Here is a 19489-nt window from a genome sequence, read left to right as displayed (position 1 = left end):
AAATTTTGGAATAGAAAAACGAAAAAATCTACTAATATTAATTCCATAAGAAAACAAGCACGACAACAGCAAATTATGTAATTACAACATGACTCGCACGAGACAAATATACCATAATTAATTATGCAGCAGCATCATTATGCGAGATTAATTAATTAGCTAATGTAGCTTTTGAGACTGGTTCAATGCCTGATGCACTTGATTAAGGATATCAAATTAAATTAAGCATAAAGAGTTGACTAAATATTAAAAAGGAAGTAGTAGGATTACATACATCATAATGATATGCTTGTTTATAACAACGGCAACCCTCTCAAAAGTATATATACCCTAGTTATTTGGATGTCACATATAAAAATTTTTAAATCTTTATTTTGAATTAAAAATCTTGACAGTGTCAACAGGAATCTGTGTGAGCTCGGGACCTGCAGAAGAAGGAGATGGATCCAAAACAAAGAAAGGGGAATCAGTTGTTGACGGGGAAGCATTGTCAACATGAATCTGTGTGAATCTGCAACAAGTGGGTAAGCTCGATCATTATATTGCCAACTAATTAAGTTAGCTGACATCCTTAATTACTTATAAATTGAAACATGCATGTTTTGTTAATTTGATTATTAATTCTTTTTAGTGAATAAATTAAATAATAGTGCATTAAATTGTGTTTTATTATTAATTGGATGAGGATATATATCATGCTTGCATATTTTAACTCATTTTCCTTCTGCTTAATTTGTTCAAAGAGTTCAGGCATGCAAATGGACGAATCCTCTGACCTTTTTCCCAGCACCACCTCGATCGTCATCATCTTGCGTTGTCCCTTATAAATACCTGAGATATTTCGATCTTGATGATCAAGAACACACAGAAACCGAGTTGATCCATCGACATGGCTTCTCAATGAAATCCATGACATCGACGTCGCCAAAGCGCAGAACACTGCTCAAGACACCTTCTACCTCCCGTTGCCCCCCCGGCGCAGGTCCTTCATGGACATCTTCCCACCATTTCTTCTCAAAAAGGTTCTGCTCATCTCATTCGTTTGTTGATTTTAACGATGAATTCAAAGTGTTTGATAATGCGTAAGTGTGATTATATATATTACAGGTTGTTTCGGAGGTGATATCTACGTTTCTGCTGGTGTTCGTGACCTGCGGCAGCGGTGCACTCAGCAAGCACAATCCGTCTCAGGTGTCGCAGCTGGGGGCATCTGTCGCCGGCGGTCTGATCGTCACGGTGATGATCTACGCCGTCGGCCACATTTCAGGGGCGCACATGAACCCCGCCGTCACCTTGGCCTTCGCCGTCGCCAGGCATTTCCCGTGGATTCAGGTCCGTTCATTAAGAAAACTAGCTAGATATCAAAATCGGAATATCTAAAATTAATTCCAGCTCAATTCGATATATAACGACGTATATGAACTCTTTCTATCATAATAGAACGGTGCAAGTACACTTCTGTAATGAGTTGGTTGACGCAATGATTGAGATGAATTAGCACCAAGTACTTATTAAGTTGTAATTAAGAAACTTTAATTACTTTAACAATTGCTATATAATTAAGGGGATCATACAACTGTTCTCTGAGATATGTTCGATCGATGTGTAGGTTCCTTTCTACTGGGGAGCTCAAATAACCGGCTCTACGATCGCCTCTTTCATCCTGCGTGAGCTGCTCCACCCGATCACCGATCTCGGGACGACGACGCCGTCCGGCAACGCCGGAAAGGCCTTGGTGGCCGAGATCGTCGTCACCTTCAACATGATGTTCGTCACTCTTGCGGTGGCGACCGACACGAGAGCTGTGAGTTTAATCCCCAATACAATTTAATTAATTACTAGCAGCTGAATCCCAATTACTAGTGTATAATATTGATTGGTGATTCTTGTCGCAGGTAGGAGAGTTGGCTGGCTTAGCAGTAGGTTCTGCAGTCTGCATTACCTCAATATTTGCAGGGTAAAAAACCTAACTAATTAAGATATAGAATCAATTAAGGTCTAAGGAGGATGAGACTGCATGCGAACTGAGAAGAGAGATTGAGTTGTTGTGCATGCAGGCCCATATCCGGAGGATCTATGAACCCTGCGAGGACTCTGGGACCTGCGTTTGCAAGCGACATTTATAGCTCCGTGTGGGTGTACCTCATCGGCCCTCCAATCGGCACCGTCGCAGGCGCGCTGGCCTACAACTTCATACGACTGCGCGGCCCAAACCTGTCAGAGCCGTCGCAGAAAGGCAGCCAGAAGTCGCCTTCCATCAAGACGCGCCGCATGCAGAGGCAGGACAGCCCTCTCCCTGTGAACGACGATGGCGATGCAGTTGGTGTATGAATTAAAGCATGCAGTTGATGATGTATGTATGTATATGTATGTATGTACGTATGTATGAGTTGAGTATCTGCCAGTTACGTTAGTTACTTAACGTAATCGTGCATGTCTCTGTAATATTTCAAGTGCATGTGCAGTTAAGAGTTGAGTTCATCGTCATATATATGGTGATCTTAATTATATCTCTTGTGAGGCTCTAAATGCACCCGTAATTGGGCCTTAACTATTTAGTAAATTGTAAATTACTTAGATAATCAAAATGTTAAAATGGGGAAATAATTCCGAATCTGTACCGTTTTCTCCGGCCTTCCAATCAGGACACGTGAGGACGAGAAATGCCTTGTGTCTGTAGCCATCTCTTCCATTTGATCGCTACTATATAAACGAACGACTGTCGATCGTTCCATTCTACTCCACAAAAGCCACCAATAAAACCAGGAGCTCCGGCTCCCATCGGTACCAATCCTCTTTAATAAATTTATAATTTTATAAATTAAAATAATAATAATAATTAAAGAGGTATGGCAAATCAAGCGATGTTAGGAGCTTTCACCGCCATCCTACTGGTGGCCGCGGTGATCGGCGTGATCGCGACGGTCGTGAACACCAACCACAAGTCGCCGTCGCCGTCGTCGTCGTCGTCGTCGTCGCAGCAGGAGGAGGAGCATTCCTCGCCGTCCATGGCGCCCATGTCCATAAAAGCCCTCTGCGCCCAGACCGACTACAGCGATGTGTGCATGCGCACCGTCGGCGCCGTCAACTCCTCTGCCTCCGACCCCAAGGCGTTCATCCAGGCTGCCTTCCAGGCCGCCGTGGACGAGGTCAACGGCGCCGTCCATCTCACCAACAATGTCAGCGCCGGTGCCACCGACGAATTCAACAAGAACGCGTTCGCCGACTGCAAGTCGCTGCTGGAGTACGCCACCGAGGAGCTGCAGGCAGCCATGACTGAGTCGCACGACGTCGATGGCTTAGCGCGGCGCACCGACGACATCAAGTCCTGGCTCTCCGCCGTCATCAGCTACCAGGAGACCTGCATCGACGGCATCACCCAGCCGGATCTGCAGGACTCGATGCGGAAGGGCTTGACTACGGCGCAGCAAGTCACCAGCAACGCCATCGCCTTCGTCGACGCCCTCAGCTCCTTGTTCAAGGCCTTCAACTTGGACATCAACATGACAAGCTCCTCAGGGCGACGGCTTCTAGAAGAAGACGAAAAGTACCCTTCATGGTTCTCGGCCCACGACAGGAAGTTGTTGGCGGCTCAGTCGAAGGGGCAATTGACTCCCAATGCAGTGGTGGCGCAGGATGGGAGCGGCAACTTCAAGACCATTAACTCTGCGCTCAACGCCATGCCGAAGAAGAACACCGGGAGGTACGTGATCTACGTGAAGGCCGGCGTCTACAAGGAGTACGTCATGGTGACCAAGGACATGAACCAAGTCTTCATGTACGGAGATGGGCCAAGAAATACGATCGTGACAGGGAGCAAGAACTTCGTCGACGGCGTCGGCACTATGAACACGGCCACATTTGGTACAAATTAATTACTCTTCGATCGATCTTCTTCCTCGATTTGATGCTGATTAATTAAGTCGTGATTAATTTCCCCTTTGGCATATATCCTGCAGCTGTCGTGGGACAGGGCTTTATCGCCAAGTCGATGGGATTCAGCAACACCGCCGGCGCCATAAAGCACCAAGCGGTGGCGCTCCGCGTGCAGTCCGACATGGCGGCGTTCTTCAACTGCCGAATGGACGGGTACCAGGACACGCTCTACGTGCACGCCCACCGCCAGTTCTACCGCAACTGCATCATCTCCGGCACCATCGACTTCATCTTCGGCTACTCCGCCGCCGTCTTCCAGAACTGCCTCATCGTCGTGCGCCGCCCCTTGGACAACCAGCAGAACACCGTGACGGCGCACGGCCGCACGCAAGCCAAGGAAGCCACCGGCATCGTCATCCAGAACTGCCGCATCGTCCCCGACCAGAAGCTCTTCCCCGACCGGTTCAAGATCCCCAGCTACCTCGGCCGCCCATGGAAGGCCTACTCCCTCACCGTCGTGATGGAGTCCACCATCGGCGATCTGATCCGCCCAGAAGGGTGGATGCCATGGGACGGGAATCTATACCTTAACACCCTGTACTACGCCGAGTACGGCAACCGCGGCCCGGGCGCCGGCACCAGCGGCCGCGTCAACTGGAAAGGATTCCATGTCATTGACAAGCAAACTGCTCAGAAGTTCACCGTCGAGCCCTTCATCCAAGGCAGCCAGTGGATCAAGTACACAGGCATTACTTACTTCCCGGGCCTCAAATACTGAACTCAACTCCACCGATTCGAAGCCACGACAGAGAACAGCAACTGAAGCTTGAAACAATTGGTCGGTTGCCGCTTTTTTGTTAATCAGAAGAGGAAGAGAAGGATTAGAACAATGGTAAAGAGGCAGAGTTCTGGAATGTTATGCTAACAGTCATTTTTCTGTGATTAACTGGCGGAACAATTTTAATTATGTTAACAGTCATTTTTCTTTGACATACTGTATTCTAATTTCAATCTCATTTTTTTTCCTGTGGAATAAACAATCTCATTCTAAAACTACAGTATATTTTTTCTATTTAAATTTTGATTCTAAATATATATATGAAATTCACTAATGCTTTTAAATAACTAAAAGATTATAAATTTGACCAAAATTAAATGGTAAAATATGATGAAATATTCTTTTAAAGTTATTAAAAAAACTTCTTAATGTTAAAAAATGAACGATTTCTTTTCCTAATATTTGAATATAACAACATAGTCATGTTAATTAATTATCTAACATTAACATGGTGACACTTGTGATAAATTTATTAAAATTTTAATAATCTGTTGTAGATTTAACGAGTAACATAAAAATAATTAATTTTAGTATTAGGATATCGATGAGTGGACATTTACCTTAGAGATAAAATTGGTATGAATGTGCCCTTCTTATATCTTATATCATATATCACACAAAGAAGAAGACGTGCCTTTTATTTGTGAATAAATTTAAAATGAATTTGTATATAAATTCTAGTGTCTTTTTTTAGGGTTTAGGGTTTAGGGTTTAGGGTTTAAGGTTAATGGTTTAGTGATTTAGGGTTTAGGGTTTTAGGAGTTTACGGGTTTATGGTTTAAGGGTTTAGGGTTTTAGGGTTTACGGTTTAAGATTTTTGGGTTTAGGGTTTAGGGTTTAGTGTTTAGAGTTTAGTGGTTTAGAGTTTAGAGTTTAGAATTTAGGATTTATCTGGCAGGCCATTACTTGATCTATTTAACTACAGTGATCGGAAGCTACATGGCATTTTTTATTCCAAAATAAAAAATGCCTTGTACTTCCGATCACTATATTTAAATAGAAAAGGTGGTAATCATGGACACCTCTAAGTAGGACCTGCACAATCAAATTTACAAATTTAGAGTTTAGGGTTTAGGGTTTAGGATTTAGTGGTTTATGGTTTAGGGTTTAGGGTTTAGGGTTTAGGGTTAGGGTTTCGGTTTCATAGGGTTTAAGATTTAGGGTTTAGTGGGAATTTAGTTTTTGGATTTAGGGTTTAAGATTACGATTTAGGATTTAGGTTTATGGTTTAGGTTTTCAGGTTTAAAGTTAACCAAATTTAAGGGTTTAACTACAACAAGTGAAATAGAAAATGTAGTAATCATGTATATATATCAATTAACAATAACAAAATTATACTTACAACAAGTGAAAGCAGAAGTATACGTAGGACCGCGTGCCCTCAAAGCAGGAGTATGCTGGAATTCACGAAACGTGTAAACCTGCAAAAATAATATTCAAAAATTAATCAACACTAAATTCACATCATGTATCTTAAAAATTATGTAATATTTATACAACACACTAAACTAAATTAACATCATGTATCCTACACCAATGCAAGCACCGGCTAGGCCCCGCCAGCACCTCCCCGCGCCGACCGGTGCCTCCCCGCGCCCGGACAGCACCTCCCCGCGCCCGGACAGCACCTCCCCGTGCCGACCAGCACCTCCCCGCGCCCGGACAGCACCTCCCCGTGCCGGCCAGCACCTCCCCGCGCCCGGACAGCACCTCCCCGTGCCGGCCAGCACCTCCCCGTGCCGGGCAGCACCTTTCCTGCGCCGACCAGCGCCTCCCCGCGCACGCCAGTGCTCCCTGCGGCCGGCCAGCACTTCCCCGCGCTGCCCACCACCTCCCTGCCCGGACCGGCGCCTCCCGCAGCCAGCCACCTCTCCCACACCTCTCCCTCCGGCGGCCCGAGCCCGACCAGGGCCAGCCAGGGGCCGGCAGCGGCCGCCAGCGCACCGGCAGCGGCCGCCAGCCCACCGGCGGTGTCCCGCGGCCAGCCACGGCCAAGCAGGGGCCGCCTGAACCCTCCAGCGCCCGGCAGGGCTCCGCCGGCAGGCCCGCGCCAGGCCAGGGCACGGCTGCGCCCGCACGCGCTCCGGCGGCGGCGGCGATGGCCCAGCACCTCCCCGCGACGGCGAAAAACAACACACGAGGAAAAGAAAGGAGGACGAAGCTTACCAGGGGTTTCCGGCGAGTTCAAGAGGAGAGATCCGGCGAGATTCGGCGAGATCGGCGAGCTCGGCGGCGAAGTCGGCGAAGGAGATCGGCGAAGGAGAGAAGTCGGCGCGCGTAAAGGAAAAGGGGATTCGGGACCTAGGGTTATTAAGTTTTTTGCGACGAAAATCTTTTCGTCGCAAAATTCGTCGCCAATTCGGCGACGAATAATCTGTTTCGTCGCCGAATTGGCGACGAATAAGATTTTCGTCGCCAATTTGGCGACGAAACAGTGTATTCGTCGCCAATTTGGCGACGAAAGTAAAATTCGTCGCCGAATTTGGCGACAAATATCATATTCGTCGCCAATTTGGCGACGAAAATAAAATTCGTCGCCGAATTTGGCGACAAAAATCCTATTCGTCGCCAATTTGGCGACGAAACAGATTATTCGTCGCCGAATTGGCGACGAAACAGTGTATTCGTCGCCAATTCGGCGACGAACTTCATTTTCGTCGCCAAATTTCAGCGATAATTCGGGATACTGTCTTTTTTTGCAACAAATTCATTATTCGTCGCTATTTTGCAACGAATAATATATTCGTCGCAAAATAGCGACGAATTTTGCGACGAATAGATTTTGGCGACGAATTTAGCGACGAATTACTTTAGTTGCTAAAATTGCAACTAATATTGTTTTCGTCGCCAATTTTGTTGCAGATTGGCGACGAAAATTATTTTCGTCCCAAAATACGTTGCCAATTTGCGACGAATATAATTCGTCCCAAAATTTCGTCGCAAAATCAGTGTATTTTTGTAGTGAAGTAGCCGAAAATGAAGTCGATGGTGCCGGAGATGATGCAGTTGCGGTAGAACTGGCGGTGGGCGTGCACGTAGAGCGTGTCCTGGTACCCGTCCATTCGGCAGTTGAAGAAGGCCGCCATGTCGGACTGCACGCGGAGCGCCACCGCTTGATGCTTTATGGCGCCGGCGGTGTTGCTGAATCCCATCGACTTGGCGATAAAGCCCTGTCCCACCACAGCTGCAGGAGATATGCCAAAGGGGAAATTAATCATGACTTAATTAATCAGCATCAAATCGAGGAAGAAGATCGATCGAGGAGTAATTAATTTGTACCAAATGTGGCCGTGTTCATAGTGCCGACGCCGTCGACGAAGTTCTTGCTCCCTGTCACGATCGTTTTTCTTGGCCCATCTCCGTACATGAAGACTTGGTTCATGTCCTTGGTCACCATGACGTACTCCTTGTAGACGCCGGTCTTCACGTAGATCACGTACCTCCCGGTGTACCTCTTCGGCATGGCGTTGAGCGCAGCGGAAATGGTCTTGAATTGACCGCTCCCATCCTGCGCCACCACCACGTTGGGCTTCAATTGCCCCCTCGATTGCGCGGCCAAAAGATTCCTGTCGTGCGCCGAGAACCACGTCGGATACTTGCCGTCGTCCGACAGAAGTCGCCGCCCTGAGGTCGTGATATTGATGCTGTTCAAGTCGAAGGACTTGAAGAGCGAGCTGAGGGCGTCGACGAAGGCGATGGCGTTGCTGGTGACTTGCTGCGCCGTAGTCAAGCCCTTCCGCATCGAGTCCTGCAGGTCCGGCTGGGTGATGCCGTCGATGCAGGTCTCCTGGTAGCTGATGACGGCGGAGAGCCAGGACTTGATGTCGTCGGTGCGCCGCGCTAAGCCATCGACGTCGTGCGACTCAGTCATGGCGGCCTGCAGCTCCTCGGTGGCGTACTCCAGCAGCGACTTGCAGTCGGCGAAGGCGTTCTTGTTGAACTCGTCGGTGGCACCGGCGCTGACATTGTTGGTGAGGTGGACGGCGCCGTTGACCTCGTCTATGGCTGCCTGGAAGGCGGCCTGGATGAACGCCTTGGGGTCGGAGGCAGAGGAGTTGACGGCGCCGACGGTGCGTATACACACATCGCTGTAGTCAGTCTGGGCGCAGAGCGATTTTATGGACGTGGACGGCAATGTGTCCACCTCCTCCTCCGACTTGTGGTTGCTGTTCACCACCGTCGCGATCACGCCGATCACCGCGGCCACCAACAGGACCGTGGCGAAGGCGCCAAACACAACCTTCTTCGCCATTTTTTTTTAATATTCCTTTTATTGATCAACTAACAAACTAAATTTGCGACCTTATTATCCTCTGCGTTTGATGATTTACTGAGGAATTAAAGAGAGGATTGGAAGAGTGGGAGCCGAGGCTCCTAATGATTGGGGCGGTCGCTGACGAGAGGTGTGAGCCATGATAAACTTTATATAGTGCACGGAGAAGGCCATACGTAAGTCAACGTCGAGCAACCTTCATGGATCTCCTTTCGTCAAATTGATGTTTGTAATCAATGTAAAAAAAGTCAACCTTAAAAATATAGACATTGTCGGTGTGGTCAACATTGTCAATGGTAAAGAATTAGGGAAGACCGTCCAAATGAACATAATAATAGCATAGAACCTTAAATATCCTAAACATAATTATGCCAACTAATTAAATGGATTTCTTCCCATCTAAAGAGAAGGGTTCCATCAACTATCTTAAGTTAACAGATCATTTACGAAAGAAGTATTCATTTATAATACAGAATTTTTCACTTTCATCCTCGAGAGCTTATTTAAATTTAATTTTAAAGTGTCTCTCCATATTATATTATGGATAAGACTAAATCAATCCGACGTGGCAACACGTATTACCAATTAAACAATTAATAACGCATAAATAATCTTGATGGTTAGCATTCCAAGGTTGGGAAACCGACTTTCAATTGGAGTTTTATGTATTTATTGGTAATGTAAGGGTTTCTTTTGGATTTCTTCCACGGTCAATTCAGCAACCCTCGCTGCACGCGCCATGGTGGGTGGGACACGTGATCAAGTTCATCCCACCTTCTCAATATTAATTTCCCAAAACACCCCTCTTCAATTTCTGCTAAATTTAAAATAAAGTTTCAATTTCAAAATTACTAAATTCCTAGTTCGATTGATAAAAATAAAATAAAGATCGGAAGGTTTCCAATTATTCATTGGGCTCTTAAATATTTACTAAACGAGAAAATATATTGACTCAGTTGGGGTGATATGGTAAATTAACATGATTACCGGCTCCACCTGTGCAGCCACACCAACCCCTTTCGTTTCTTTACAAAACCGGAGGATATCCAGCGCCACCTGTCGGCTGCTTATTGATTGCCGGCGTGTACCTACCCCTGCCCTGACTGCTTCCCGTTGGGTTCCCTCTTTCAAACCCTCGCTTCCGCCTTCCGTCGACCACGGCCTGGTGCAGTCGCCGACCGCTGATCTCCTAGGGAGGCCGATCTCTGCTTCTGGCGATCTGTAGTGGGTGAAGGCTTTTTGTTTGCAATGGCGGCGGTGGCCGCTGCGTCGAGCTTGCCTTCGTGTTCGTTCGTCGGTTTGGATAAGACCGGAAGCGGAAACGGTGGCTCCTTGAGTTTTACAGAGGGATTCTTGGATCAGGGGAAGGTTCCGGCCATTAGGTTTCGGAGGCGAGAGAAACTTGATGCTTCGATCCGGTCCGGTCGGGCGGAGTTGAAGATTTCGTGTTGTTTTAAGAAAAATTCTGGTGAGTTCGTTTGGTTGAGGTTGTCGATTTATCCATGTTGCTAAAAGTATGGCTTCAAAGATTTTTATGTTTGAGGGGAAAAATGCCTTTTTGGGCGTAAAGATAGGAAAAAAGGGTTCATGAAAAGAAATTCCACAATCATAAAATTCCAATTTTGCATTAACGTAGCTTGACGCAAAGAATAAAAGAAACGATTCATTTGAATCTTCAGAAAAAATGGAGCAGGAAAATTGGAAATAATGGGAGCTGGTTGAAATATCTGTCTTTTGCTTTATCCCTTTGTTTGTTCTCCGAAGACATCTGCCTTAACTGGTAGGCGTGCTTATGATCGGCTCTGAAAAATTATGATTGTTGCTGGAATGTGAAAGACTTGTTTTCAACATTTGAGATCACTGAATGCCAGTGCTTGGTAGATGAGTTTCAGACCTATTGTACATTTTCATGGCGTAACTTTAGTGTTCGTATCTAATTTGTTATGTTCTATCCATTGATATAGTTCTCAGTAAGTGCTGTTTTTGTATGATTAGTTTCTCATAAGCATTATTGGTTGAAGAACTTTATGGCATTCATCAAACTAATGGTTAGACATGCTAGATTTTGCATTTTTATATTCAACGATATTAGGAAATATTCTGCTAAATATTTTCATGTTTTTCTGGTAGTATTAGCAAAATGTTTTGGGTGAATTATAGACTGTGAAGTTATTTAATGCTGCAAAACTGCGTATCTAAGGATCCCTTCCATCTGTATTATTCTTAATATAGCTTGAACCTAAAGGAGGGGAAGTAGAGTGCCATTTACTCCAATGTGGTTTACACTGTTTGGTTATTGCATTACAATCCAATGTGTGTATGCATTGGCCTTCCAATTTAAAGGACATATTCTTCATTCATTGTGATCTTTATTGTTCTGTTTGATGAAGACCTTGTAGAAACCTTTAGATGACCAATTTTCTCATTTACCAATATGTTTTCTATGCTAAAAATTTGGTTTCAAAGAATTTCAGATAGTTCTTACTTTGTTTCTCCAAGTTGATAGTTCCATCTCATATTCTTTATAGGTTTTTAATTGACATCTTTTTTTCTTGTAATGAAGGATCAGAGGGTTTACATCATTCGGTTGATGCAGCATTGATACTCAAGGTAGGCAATGATGCTTGGATACATGCTGTGGAGTAGTCTATTCTGAAAGAGAGAACAAGAAGTGCAAATTAGTACTTCACATCTCATCGGATGTTTTTTAATTGCAGAAAAAGTCCGAAGATGTCCTCCCCTACCTAAATGGACGATGTATCTTTCTTGTTGGTCAGTTATTTATTTAGGAAGGCATTACAGCAATTTTATTATTTTATTTAACTTGTTTGCTCCTTCATCTCCTGTTATCAATTATTCTACAATTTTTATGACAGGAATGATGGGATCTGGGAAGAGCACAGTAGGAAAGATCTTGTCTGAAGCACTAGGTTATTCTTTTTTTGACAGGTTTGTTCCTATATATAAGTAAAATATGCATTATCTTGGTGAACATGTATATATAAAATTGAGAAATGATATGTAGCATGAAATCAACATAACACACTCAACTGCATGACTATGGGTCCCACTGCATGGATGTGGGACCCACTGCATGCAATGTGTCATGTTACTTTCATGCTGTATTTTTTCATGCTGCATATTATTGCTCTATAAAATTTCACAATCGGTCATGTATGCTACTGTGACAGACTACGAATATTTGTTGATTTTCCAGTGACAAATTGGTCGAGCAAGCAGTTGGCATATCTTCTGTTGCTCAGATATTTGAACAGCATAGTGAAACTTTCTTCCGGGATAATGAGGCAAGTTCAAGTTACCTTGTCGGAAAATGGCTTACTGAATTTTTTATTATTGCTCACTACATTATAAAATTTTCGGTTTCCCATCTCATTAAATGGACCTCTACAAAATTGGAAAGCTGTCCCGTGAAATAGTGATGCTACAAGAAAGCAAGTTGTTAAACTAGCTAGATCATCTTATTTTCACTGTCACCTTCTCAGAGTAAAGTGTTGAAGGATCTGTCTTCTATGAGTCGGTTAGTTGTTGCTACTGGTGGTGGTGCTGTGATACGGCCAATCAACTGGTAGGAGATGGATGCATGTGATAGTTGCGTACCAATATCTTGAAATCAACATGAAATATTAACTTTTGTAATTCCAGGAAACACATGAAACACGGAGTCACAGCTTGGTTGGATGTTCCTTTGGAAGCTCTAGCCAAGCGAATTGCAGCTGTTGGTACTGCTTCTCGCCCTCTCCTGCATCAAGAACCTGGTGATCCCTACACTAAGGTATTCTTGCACCACCCAGAAAACTTTTATTCGCATAAAAAGTTGTTGATAGTAGGTTATGAATGTAAGTTGATGTTAATTCTCAGTTTTTGTTGCATGTAATGGTCTTAGTTCATTAAATGAATTTTTTGCTGTGAGACATAGTGTCTTAGCTTCCTCTCTCTCTCTTTTATTTTTGGTTAAAAGAAACTTGTATTATTAACTGAAGACTATCACCTTATGAATCTTTAAACTGGCTTAGCAGTAATTTATCCAGTAGGGCTCTTTGTTCATATTCATTTGTCCTCAGAAGCAATATTATTGTTAGTTTTGACATTATCTTAACTAAATACCTTCGAAATTAGTCCCAAATTTCAGATACTTCTCTGAAATTAAATGAGAAATTTTACTGTTAAAAGGTCGGTTTAAGTGGAAAAGTCAACAACTAATGGCGAGCCAAAGACTGTGGAACGATGAGTATAAATAGATTAGATTTGAATTTTGTAAAGAAATTTTAGAAATTGAAAATTTAAGCTATGTAGTTAACTAGATTAAGCCTGAATATATAAGCCTGAATATATAAAATCAAATTTCATTATTTACAAGAATTTTAGTTAGATGGACATATATGAAATTCATAAGTAGAGTTGTAGATATCTTTAATATCTGTCAACAAGAAAGGGATTGATGGATGTATTATCTAAAACAAAGGAACTTCTAGAGTCTCTTTGCGTTGAAATGATCATAGCACTGTATATGTATGTCATACTTTTAAAAATCAGTATGAGCAATTAGGAAATTATATCTACAAGTATTATTAATTTATTATCCTTAAAAAATTATGTATACTTCCAAAAGAATTTAAGAAAAAAAAATTAAGATCGTATGCATGAATTTTAGATATGACCAATGGATTCTATAGTTTCATTTCATATAAATAGACTTTAGTCCAAGATAAGTCTAAAGAAAACTTGCACAGAATCAAAATAATTTATGACATATGGATATTATTTTATGATAAAATTTTGCATGGAATTTAATGGTAAATCTAGATCTAGGTAGTTGTTATCAAATAGTTAAAATTAAAACTATTACTACTTGATCATAGTGATTTTTATTGATCATCTTATTGTTGCCATTGTAGGCTTTTAAGAAGCTCACTGCACTTTCAGAGCAAAGAGGCAAGGCATATGCCAATGCTCATGCAAGAGTACGCCTTGAAGGCATGACTTTGTTAACAATACTTTGCAAACTAGGAAAAAGTTTTCCCCCCATTTTATTAACACATGCGGTTTAATCAATACCTTGCAGATATTGCATTAAGAAAAGGGCATGGAGATGTTTCTGCACTTACACCAACTGATATTTCACTAGAGGCATGTTTTACCATCTCACGTTTAGTTGTGTGTGTGTTTTTTTTTTTTGTTCCTGTAGCTTGTATTCGTTCAAAGGATATGTGAAGTATTTTTGTTCTGTTTTGCAGGCACTTGTAATGATCGAACACTTTCTAACCGAAGATGCTGCCATCAGAAAGGGTCAGTTTATTTAGGGTTTGGAGAGTATCTCATACATGGTTCTTTTCTGCCTTCTCTTTATACCATTTTGAAAATTTCCAACTGTAATGAATTTTTTTCCATTTAATTGATAAATAAGAGCAAGATTTCAATGCTGCACTAGTTCTAACAAATTAGATGCTTGAGGAAAAGTCCAGCATCTTCCATTCTATAATTTACATAAGCATGTTAAATTTTGATTTCAGAATTCATAATCTTTTTTTAATTTTAATATTCTAGCAGTCTTTGTACAATATAATCCAGCATTGCGACAACCTTCTTGTTCAATAAGAAAAGTTTGAGTTGACTTAGCAATGTCTCCTTGCATCTGTTTCATAATTAAATCATTAATTAATCAGAGGTATTGTCTGATTTCGTCAAGATTTAAACTCTTATTCTTTTCTAAGACAGCTGCATCTTAAATGTGATATTCTGATGATTGTTATGTTGTTTTTGATGCTGATGTATATCGATGAAGAAAACAAACTAGTTCATCTTGCATCCATTGCATGATCTTTCTGTATATATCTTTCCCAACGTATTACTCAAACAAACTGAGAAAACTAACTACCATACGTAAATTAATTGTCGAAGATGTATGCTAATAATTAATATAACTCAACCAAGATTAATCCAACTCCCTGAAAATTAACAATGTCGCCCCGGATTAATTAATTATTTAAGTAATTGAACGAATCACCCGTAAATGCAATCAAAATAGCATGCCAGTCTGTTCACTGACGCATAATTTCATAGCCGTCACAATCTGATGAAGAAGATGGTAAGATCCGGGCCGCTGCCGTCTTCGGGGCTCATCATGTACAAAATCTCAGTGTCCTTCGACGCGATGACGTGGTCGAAGGCGGCCCTGACGTAGGCGATTTCTTCCTCCCCCTCCTCCTTCGCCGGCATCACGCCGGCGCCCATGGACACCGCCCGCAGCGTCTCCATCACCCCCAGGTCCTCCTCCGTCGCCTCCCGCCGCACCCCGTATCCGCTCTTCTTGCCGTTGCAGAACAGAGCCCACATCGGTTCCTCCAGAAGCGTCCTCGACGATGAAGACACCGCCTTTCCGCCGCCGTTCTTCTCGCACTCCAGAGCGATGCGCAGCATGCCGGTGCTCATCTCCCGAAGCAGAACGTGGGTCTGCAAGGAGAACTCGACGACGAGGGAGGGCAGGCATCGCGGGTCCTCCTGGATGGAGAAGGAGACGCGCCCCTTGCGGCAGCCGAAGAGGGTTCCCGTGACGAGCTCATGGTGCCGCCTCCGCGATTCGGTGCCCGAGAGTGGCGATACGAAGGCGGAGCAGGCGCCGAGGGTGGCGCCGCCATTGAGGATCTTGCATTTCGGTGTGAATATGGGGAGGGTACGGCAGATGGAGCGGAAGACGCGGAGGACGCGGGCGGGCCGGCGGCGGTGGCGAGCGGAGGGCGCGACGAGGGAGAGCGTCGATTGCTTGGGTAGCCCGGCCCCAGAGGCGCCTCTGCTCGGACCGAAATGCGGTGGCATTGCAGTGGCGAGGACGGGGGAGGCGGCCATGCAGGGAGCGAGGAGGGTGAGGCCGCGCCCCAGACCAGTTGGAGAAGTCTGAGAAAGAGAGAGGAAGCGAGATGAGGAGGCGAACGAAAGCGTAAGGGTAGGCGTTAATCGTGACCACTGCTGACTATTTCTTGCTATTTTTCGCCTATAGTTTTTATGGCTCCCACACAACAGATCAACGGCTGGCGAGTTGGGTTGAGTCTTGGGTTTTAAAAAAACGTCGAAGTTTAATGAGTGGGTAAAGAAAAAACTAAATTTAATATCAATGTTTTAACTATATTTAATATGAATTTTAAATTTGATATTTAATTTTATAGCATATCTAAAATATTATACATTTAACTCATTATAAAACGTTTTTTTAAAAATCATTTCCAACTGCTGTGTAATTAGGTTTTTTTGTTTTTCTTATTTCTCTTTCCTTTTTTATGTCGAAAAACCCTCGCCTTCGCCACACGGTCTCATATGCCTGAACCACATAACCCGATCTGATTTGGGTCGGGTTAGTTCCGCCATGGACGCGGCGAGCCACGGAGCCCTCCCGCGGCGCCACCCACTCCTCTTCCACCAGATCTCCGTCCTCCTCCTCACCTTCTCCGCCTACACCGCCTTCCACGCCTCCCGCAAGCCCCCCAGCATCGTCAAGAGCGTCCTCGGCCCCGAGGCGCTCTCCTCCGGCATTGGTGGCGGAGGATGGCCGCCCTTCGACGGCCCCAGCGGCCCCCACCGTCTCGGCGAGCTCGATCTCGCCTTCCTTTTCTTCTATTCTCTCGGCATGTACCTCGCCGGCCATGTTGCCGACCGCGTCGACCTTCGCCGCTTTCTCGCCTTCGGGATGCTTGCCAGCGGCATCGCCACGGCCGCGTTCGGCGCTGCCTATTGGTGGGACGTCCACAGCCTAGGGTTCTTCGTCGCCGTCCAGGTAGCCAATGGGATCGTCCAGTCCATCGGCTGGCCCTGCGTCATCGCCGTCGTCGGCAACTGGTTCGGGAAGTCGCCCCGGCGTGGACTCATCATGGGCGTCTGGAACTCCAATACTTCCGTTGGCAACATCTTGGGATCGATCATCGCTTCCTCGGTGCTCGAATTTGGGTGGGGTTGGTCCTTCCTTTTGCCGGGGTTCCTAATCGCCGCCGTCGGTGTCTTAGTTTGGGCGTTCTTGGTCTCCGATCCAAGAGATCTAGGGTTTGAAACCGCCGCCAAGGAGGTCGAGATGAATGAACCTGGCGTTGAACCTGTGGAAGTTTTGGATCTGGTAAATGGGGAGGAGATGGGTCTTCTTGGATCTGAGCAAACACCTGAGGTGGATTCAGTGACGGCAATTGGATTCTTAGAGGCGTGGAGATTGCCTGGCGTGGCGCCGTTTGCATTCTGCCTATTCTTCTCTAAGCTCGTGGCATTCACTTTCCTCTACTGGTTGCCATTCTACATTCGCCATACTGGTATGCCAAGCATTTTTTTTTTTCTATTCATAGACCATAGTCCTAGTATTGCACTTCTTCTCTAATCCTTTATCAAATTAGGGGATAAATGACTTGGAATTTTCTTAAAATGAAAGTTTAGATGAACAAATCAATGACACTTCACGAGTGTAGATTTGGATGCAAATGAACTTTGATTTCAAAGATCTTCATAGATTCTATACACCTGCAAATCCACATTTCCTTAAGAACATACAAATGTTTGATAGTGAAAGTGTGTGTTCTTTGTTAGCGCCCAAAATAGTAGACTTGGAAGAGTTTTGGGTTGTGTATTTGTTTAGAACAAGAGCATGACTTCATGTTAAATTGTCATGGGCACACTTGAGATTGATGACCTAATAGTAGACTGGGTACGCCTAAGTGCATGGCTAAAATGCTCAAACTCAAGTGAATATCAATAGACATATCTAGATCTATAAACCAAAGTTAATGATTTAACCATATGCAAATGCCACTATAAACTTGACATCCTTTTTAGGACCCAACATTTAACTCACAAATCTAAATCATCATTTGCCAGGAAGTCGAGTTTATTCTGATGGAAACTTCACTATCAATAAGTATCTTTCTATTCAACCCCTCAAACTCTAGGAGACTAGTTTTTTCTAGCCATGCTCTTGTTCAATGTTCTAACCCAAATCAAACATCTGGGCAAGCCATCCTAACTTGCCCATCCTGTTAGGCCTTAATCAGGTTTTATGTAAATGTCACAATGTTTTACTTGTAAACTATTGGCATATAATACTTGGTAAGTATATCATGGCTGCAGATTGCAATGTGCTTGGCCAAATTTTACTTATCATGTTTTATTGGACCAAATAGCATGGGGAAAAAAATATACTACTTATCCAGTGATATTGAAATCGACTGTATTTCTCTCTTTCCCCTCCAAGTGAACATGGCACGATGGACATTGATGTGGTTGTTTTTGTCATTGTAGATGTGGCCGGCAAGCATGTATCACATAAAACTGCTGGGATTCTTTCAACAATATTTGATGTTGGAGGTGTACTCGGTGGAGTATCAGCAGGAATTATGTCAGATCGGCTGAATGCTCGTGCCAGTACATCTATATTTTTCCTATTTTTCTCCATCCCGACACTGATTGCTTACAGATCATATGGAAGCATATCAATGCAACTCAACATCGGTTTAATGTTTCTGTCTGGATACTTTGTTAACGGCCCCTACTCACTGATAACGACTGCAGTTTCGGCAGAGTTGGGTACGCAAGATATGATTAAGGGTAACTCGCGAGCATTGGCTACTGTCACGGCAATTATTGATGGTACTGGCTCTGTCGGGGCGGCATTGGGGCCCTTGCTTACAGGATATATTTCAACTAGAGGCTGGAACAATGTCTTTCTGATGCTGATCTGCTCGACTTCTCTTGCAATTACCTTTCTGATACACCTTGCTAAAGCTGAAGTTAGTAACAAGATGAGTGAGAGAATAACGAGCGGAACGTGATAGATCAAAGATAGTGAAGTATACTAAAAAAATATTCTCATGTTATCTGTATTCCAATTCTTTGGCTTACTAGGAGCGTAGCTGTCCTTCGTTGTTCCTGATAGGTTGTATTTACCTCGATCGTATACCACTGGACCATTGGAGCCAGCATACTTAGTGTTTCTTGGAGTTATGGTTAGGTTGATTCCATCCTTCTCCCTTGCAGTGTTCCAAATTATCAATGATGTCTAATATAACCTTTAATATTTGTTAAAGCTCATTGAGTTTTTGTGGTCATTATTGAAACTCAACGAGTGTCAGAGCCCCAGAGGATTCATAATTTTGAACAGTAATAGTTTATTTATGGAAAAGTCTTTAATTAGTTTTGTTTTTATTTTTATTCTCACACTGTATCTTATCAAATACAGTACGTTAAACACATTTATGTAATCAGATGGACAGTATTCTGCTAAACGCGGGTGGCTGTATTTGGCCAATCTTATTGATGATTTTTGGTATTTAATTTGTTTATAGTTCTTAGTTCTTGAGACTATCCAATCCCATTCATTAACTTTGATTTTTTTTTTTAGATCGGCAATGCTAGAAGCGAGGAACGAGAAGGAGGCGACTCAGATTGACACCATGTGGGATGGGGAGAGGATGGTCCCTTCCATATCTTCAATGTGCGTCCTTTTTTCTCTTCTTGCT

At 43.8% G+C, this 19489-nt stretch overlaps 6 protein-coding genes across 7 annotated transcripts; 4 read left to right on the top strand and 2 right to left on the bottom strand.

Moving 5' to 3' along the window:
• Positions 1 to 495: 495 nt before the first annotated feature.
• On the top strand, positions 496 to 2349 carry LOC141824620 (aquaporin NIP2-1-like). Its single transcript, XM_074711942.1, has 6 exons — positions 496 to 524; positions 860 to 1022; positions 1108 to 1332; positions 1610 to 1804; positions 1896 to 1957; positions 2058 to 2349. Exons 1-6 carry the CDS (start codon positions 496 to 498, stop codon positions 2329 to 2331), a joined length of 948 nt encoding a protein of 315 aa, XP_074568043.1. The 3' UTR covers positions 2332 to 2349.
• Positions 2350 to 2849: 500 nt separating this feature from the next.
• LOC141813675 (pectinesterase/pectinesterase inhibitor-like) lies at positions 2850 to 4654 on the top strand. The gene is made up of 2 exons (XM_074701647.1): positions 2850 to 3864; positions 3960 to 4654. Exons 1-2 carry the CDS (start codon positions 2850 to 2852, stop codon positions 4652 to 4654), a joined length of 1710 nt encoding a protein of 569 aa, XP_074557748.1.
• A 3005-nt stretch (positions 4655 to 7659) lies between these two features.
• On the bottom strand, positions 7660 to 8966 carry LOC141824610 (putative pectinesterase/pectinesterase inhibitor 28). The gene is made up of 2 exons (XM_074711930.1): positions 7994 to 8966; positions 7660 to 7898 (listed from the first exon to the last, which is right to left on the bottom strand). Exons 1-2 carry the CDS (start codon positions 8964 to 8966, stop codon positions 7660 to 7662), a joined length of 1212 nt encoding a protein of 403 aa, XP_074568031.1.
• A 1107-nt stretch (positions 8967 to 10073) lies between these two features.
• On the top strand, positions 10074 to 14424 carry LOC141832606 (shikimate kinase 3, chloroplastic-like). Of its 2 annotated transcripts, none has more exons than XM_074720088.1 (10): positions 10074 to 10455; positions 11557 to 11597; positions 11705 to 11759; positions 11864 to 11936; positions 12205 to 12292; positions 12491 to 12573; positions 12651 to 12780; positions 13904 to 13975; positions 14064 to 14135; positions 14243 to 14424. In XM_074720088.1, exons 1-10 carry the CDS (start codon positions 10236 to 10238, stop codon positions 14306 to 14308), a joined length of 900 nt encoding a protein of 299 aa, XP_074576189.1. In that variant the 5' UTR covers positions 10074 to 10235; the 3' UTR covers positions 14309 to 14424. The 2 variants fall into 2 exon arrangements, with proteins under 2 accessions (XP_074576189.1, XP_074576185.1); XM_074720084.1 differs by having other exon boundaries at positions 11551 to 11597.
• A 647-nt stretch (positions 14425 to 15071) lies between these two features.
• Positions 15072 to 15851, bottom strand: LOC141832621 (protein MIZU-KUSSEI 1-like). Its single transcript, XM_074720095.1, has one exon. It carries the CDS (start codon positions 15849 to 15851, stop codon positions 15072 to 15074), a length of 780 nt encoding a protein of 259 aa, XP_074576196.1.
• Positions 15852 to 16338: 487 nt separating this feature from the next.
• LOC141833797 (putative glycerol-3-phosphate transporter 5) lies at positions 16339 to 19255 on the top strand. The gene is made up of 2 exons (XM_074721298.1): positions 16339 to 17293; positions 18273 to 19255. The coding sequence occupies exons 1-2, from the start codon at positions 16366 to 16368 to the stop codon at positions 18800 to 18802; spliced, it is 1458 nt and encodes a 485-aa protein (XP_074577399.1). The 5' UTR covers positions 16339 to 16365; the 3' UTR covers positions 18803 to 19255.
• Positions 19256 to 19489: the final 234 nt, after the last annotated feature.

Source organism: Curcuma longa, chromosome 1 (genome assembly GCF_044706935.1).
Source record: "Curcuma longa cultivar G26 ecotype Majalengka, Jawa Barat chromosome 1, ITB_CL_G26_1.1, whole genome shotgun sequence".
In the NCBI taxonomy this organism is placed as follows: Eukaryota; Viridiplantae; Streptophyta; class Magnoliopsida; order Zingiberales; family Zingiberaceae; genus Curcuma; species Curcuma longa.
This window is presented reverse-complemented; position numbering and strand designations above follow the sequence as displayed.

Bases quoted from the DNA above. Each gene is read 5' to 3' on its own strand.
- LOC141824620 (XM_074711942.1), top strand. From the start codon at position 496: ATGAATCTGTGTGAATCTGCAACAAGTGG. The intron at 525-859 runs GTAAGCTCGATC...TTGATGATCAAG, and splicing joins TGTGAATCTGCAACAAGTGG to AACACACAGAAACCGAGTTG. The intron at 1,333-1,609 runs GTCCGTTCATTA...ATCGATGTGTAG, and splicing joins GGCATTTCCCGTGGATTCAG to GTTCCTTTCTACTGGGGAGC.
- LOC141813675 (XM_074701647.1), top strand. From the start codon at position 2,850: ATGGCAAATCAAGCGATGTTAGGAGCTTTCACCGCCATCCTACTGGTG. The intron at 3,865-3,959 runs GTACAAATTAAT...TATATCCTGCAG, and splicing joins TATGAACACGGCCACATTTG to CTGTCGTGGGACAGGGCTTT.
- LOC141824610 (XM_074711930.1), bottom strand. From the start codon at position 8,966: ATGGCGAAGAAGGTTGTGTTTGGCGCCTTCGCCACGGTCCTGTTGGTG. The intron at 7,899-7,993 runs GTACAAATTAAT...TATCTCCTGCAG, and splicing joins TATGAACACGGCCACATTTG to CTGTGGTGGGACAGGGCTTT.
- LOC141832606 (XM_074720084.1), top strand. From the start codon at position 10,236: ATGGCGGCGGTGGCCGCTGCGTCGAGCTTGCCTTCGTGTTCGTTCGTC. The intron at 11,937-12,204 runs GTTTGTTCCTAT...TTGATTTTCCAG, and splicing joins GGTTATTCTTTTTTTGACAG to TGACAAATTGGTCGAGCAAG. The intron at 14,136-14,242 runs GCATGTTTTACC...TCTGTTTTGCAG, and splicing joins CAACTGATATTTCACTAGAG to GCACTTGTAATGATCGAACA.
- LOC141832621 (XM_074720095.1), bottom strand. From the start codon at position 15,851: ATGGCCGCCTCCCCCGTCCTCGCCACTGCAATGCCACCGCATTTCGGT.
- LOC141833797 (XM_074721298.1), top strand. From the start codon at position 16,366: ATGGACGCGGCGAGCCACGGAGCCCTCCCGCGGCGCCACCCACTCCTC. The intron at 17,294-18,272 runs GTATGCCAAGCA...TTGTCATTGTAG, and splicing joins ATTCTACATTCGCCATACTG to ATGTGGCCGGCAAGCATGTA.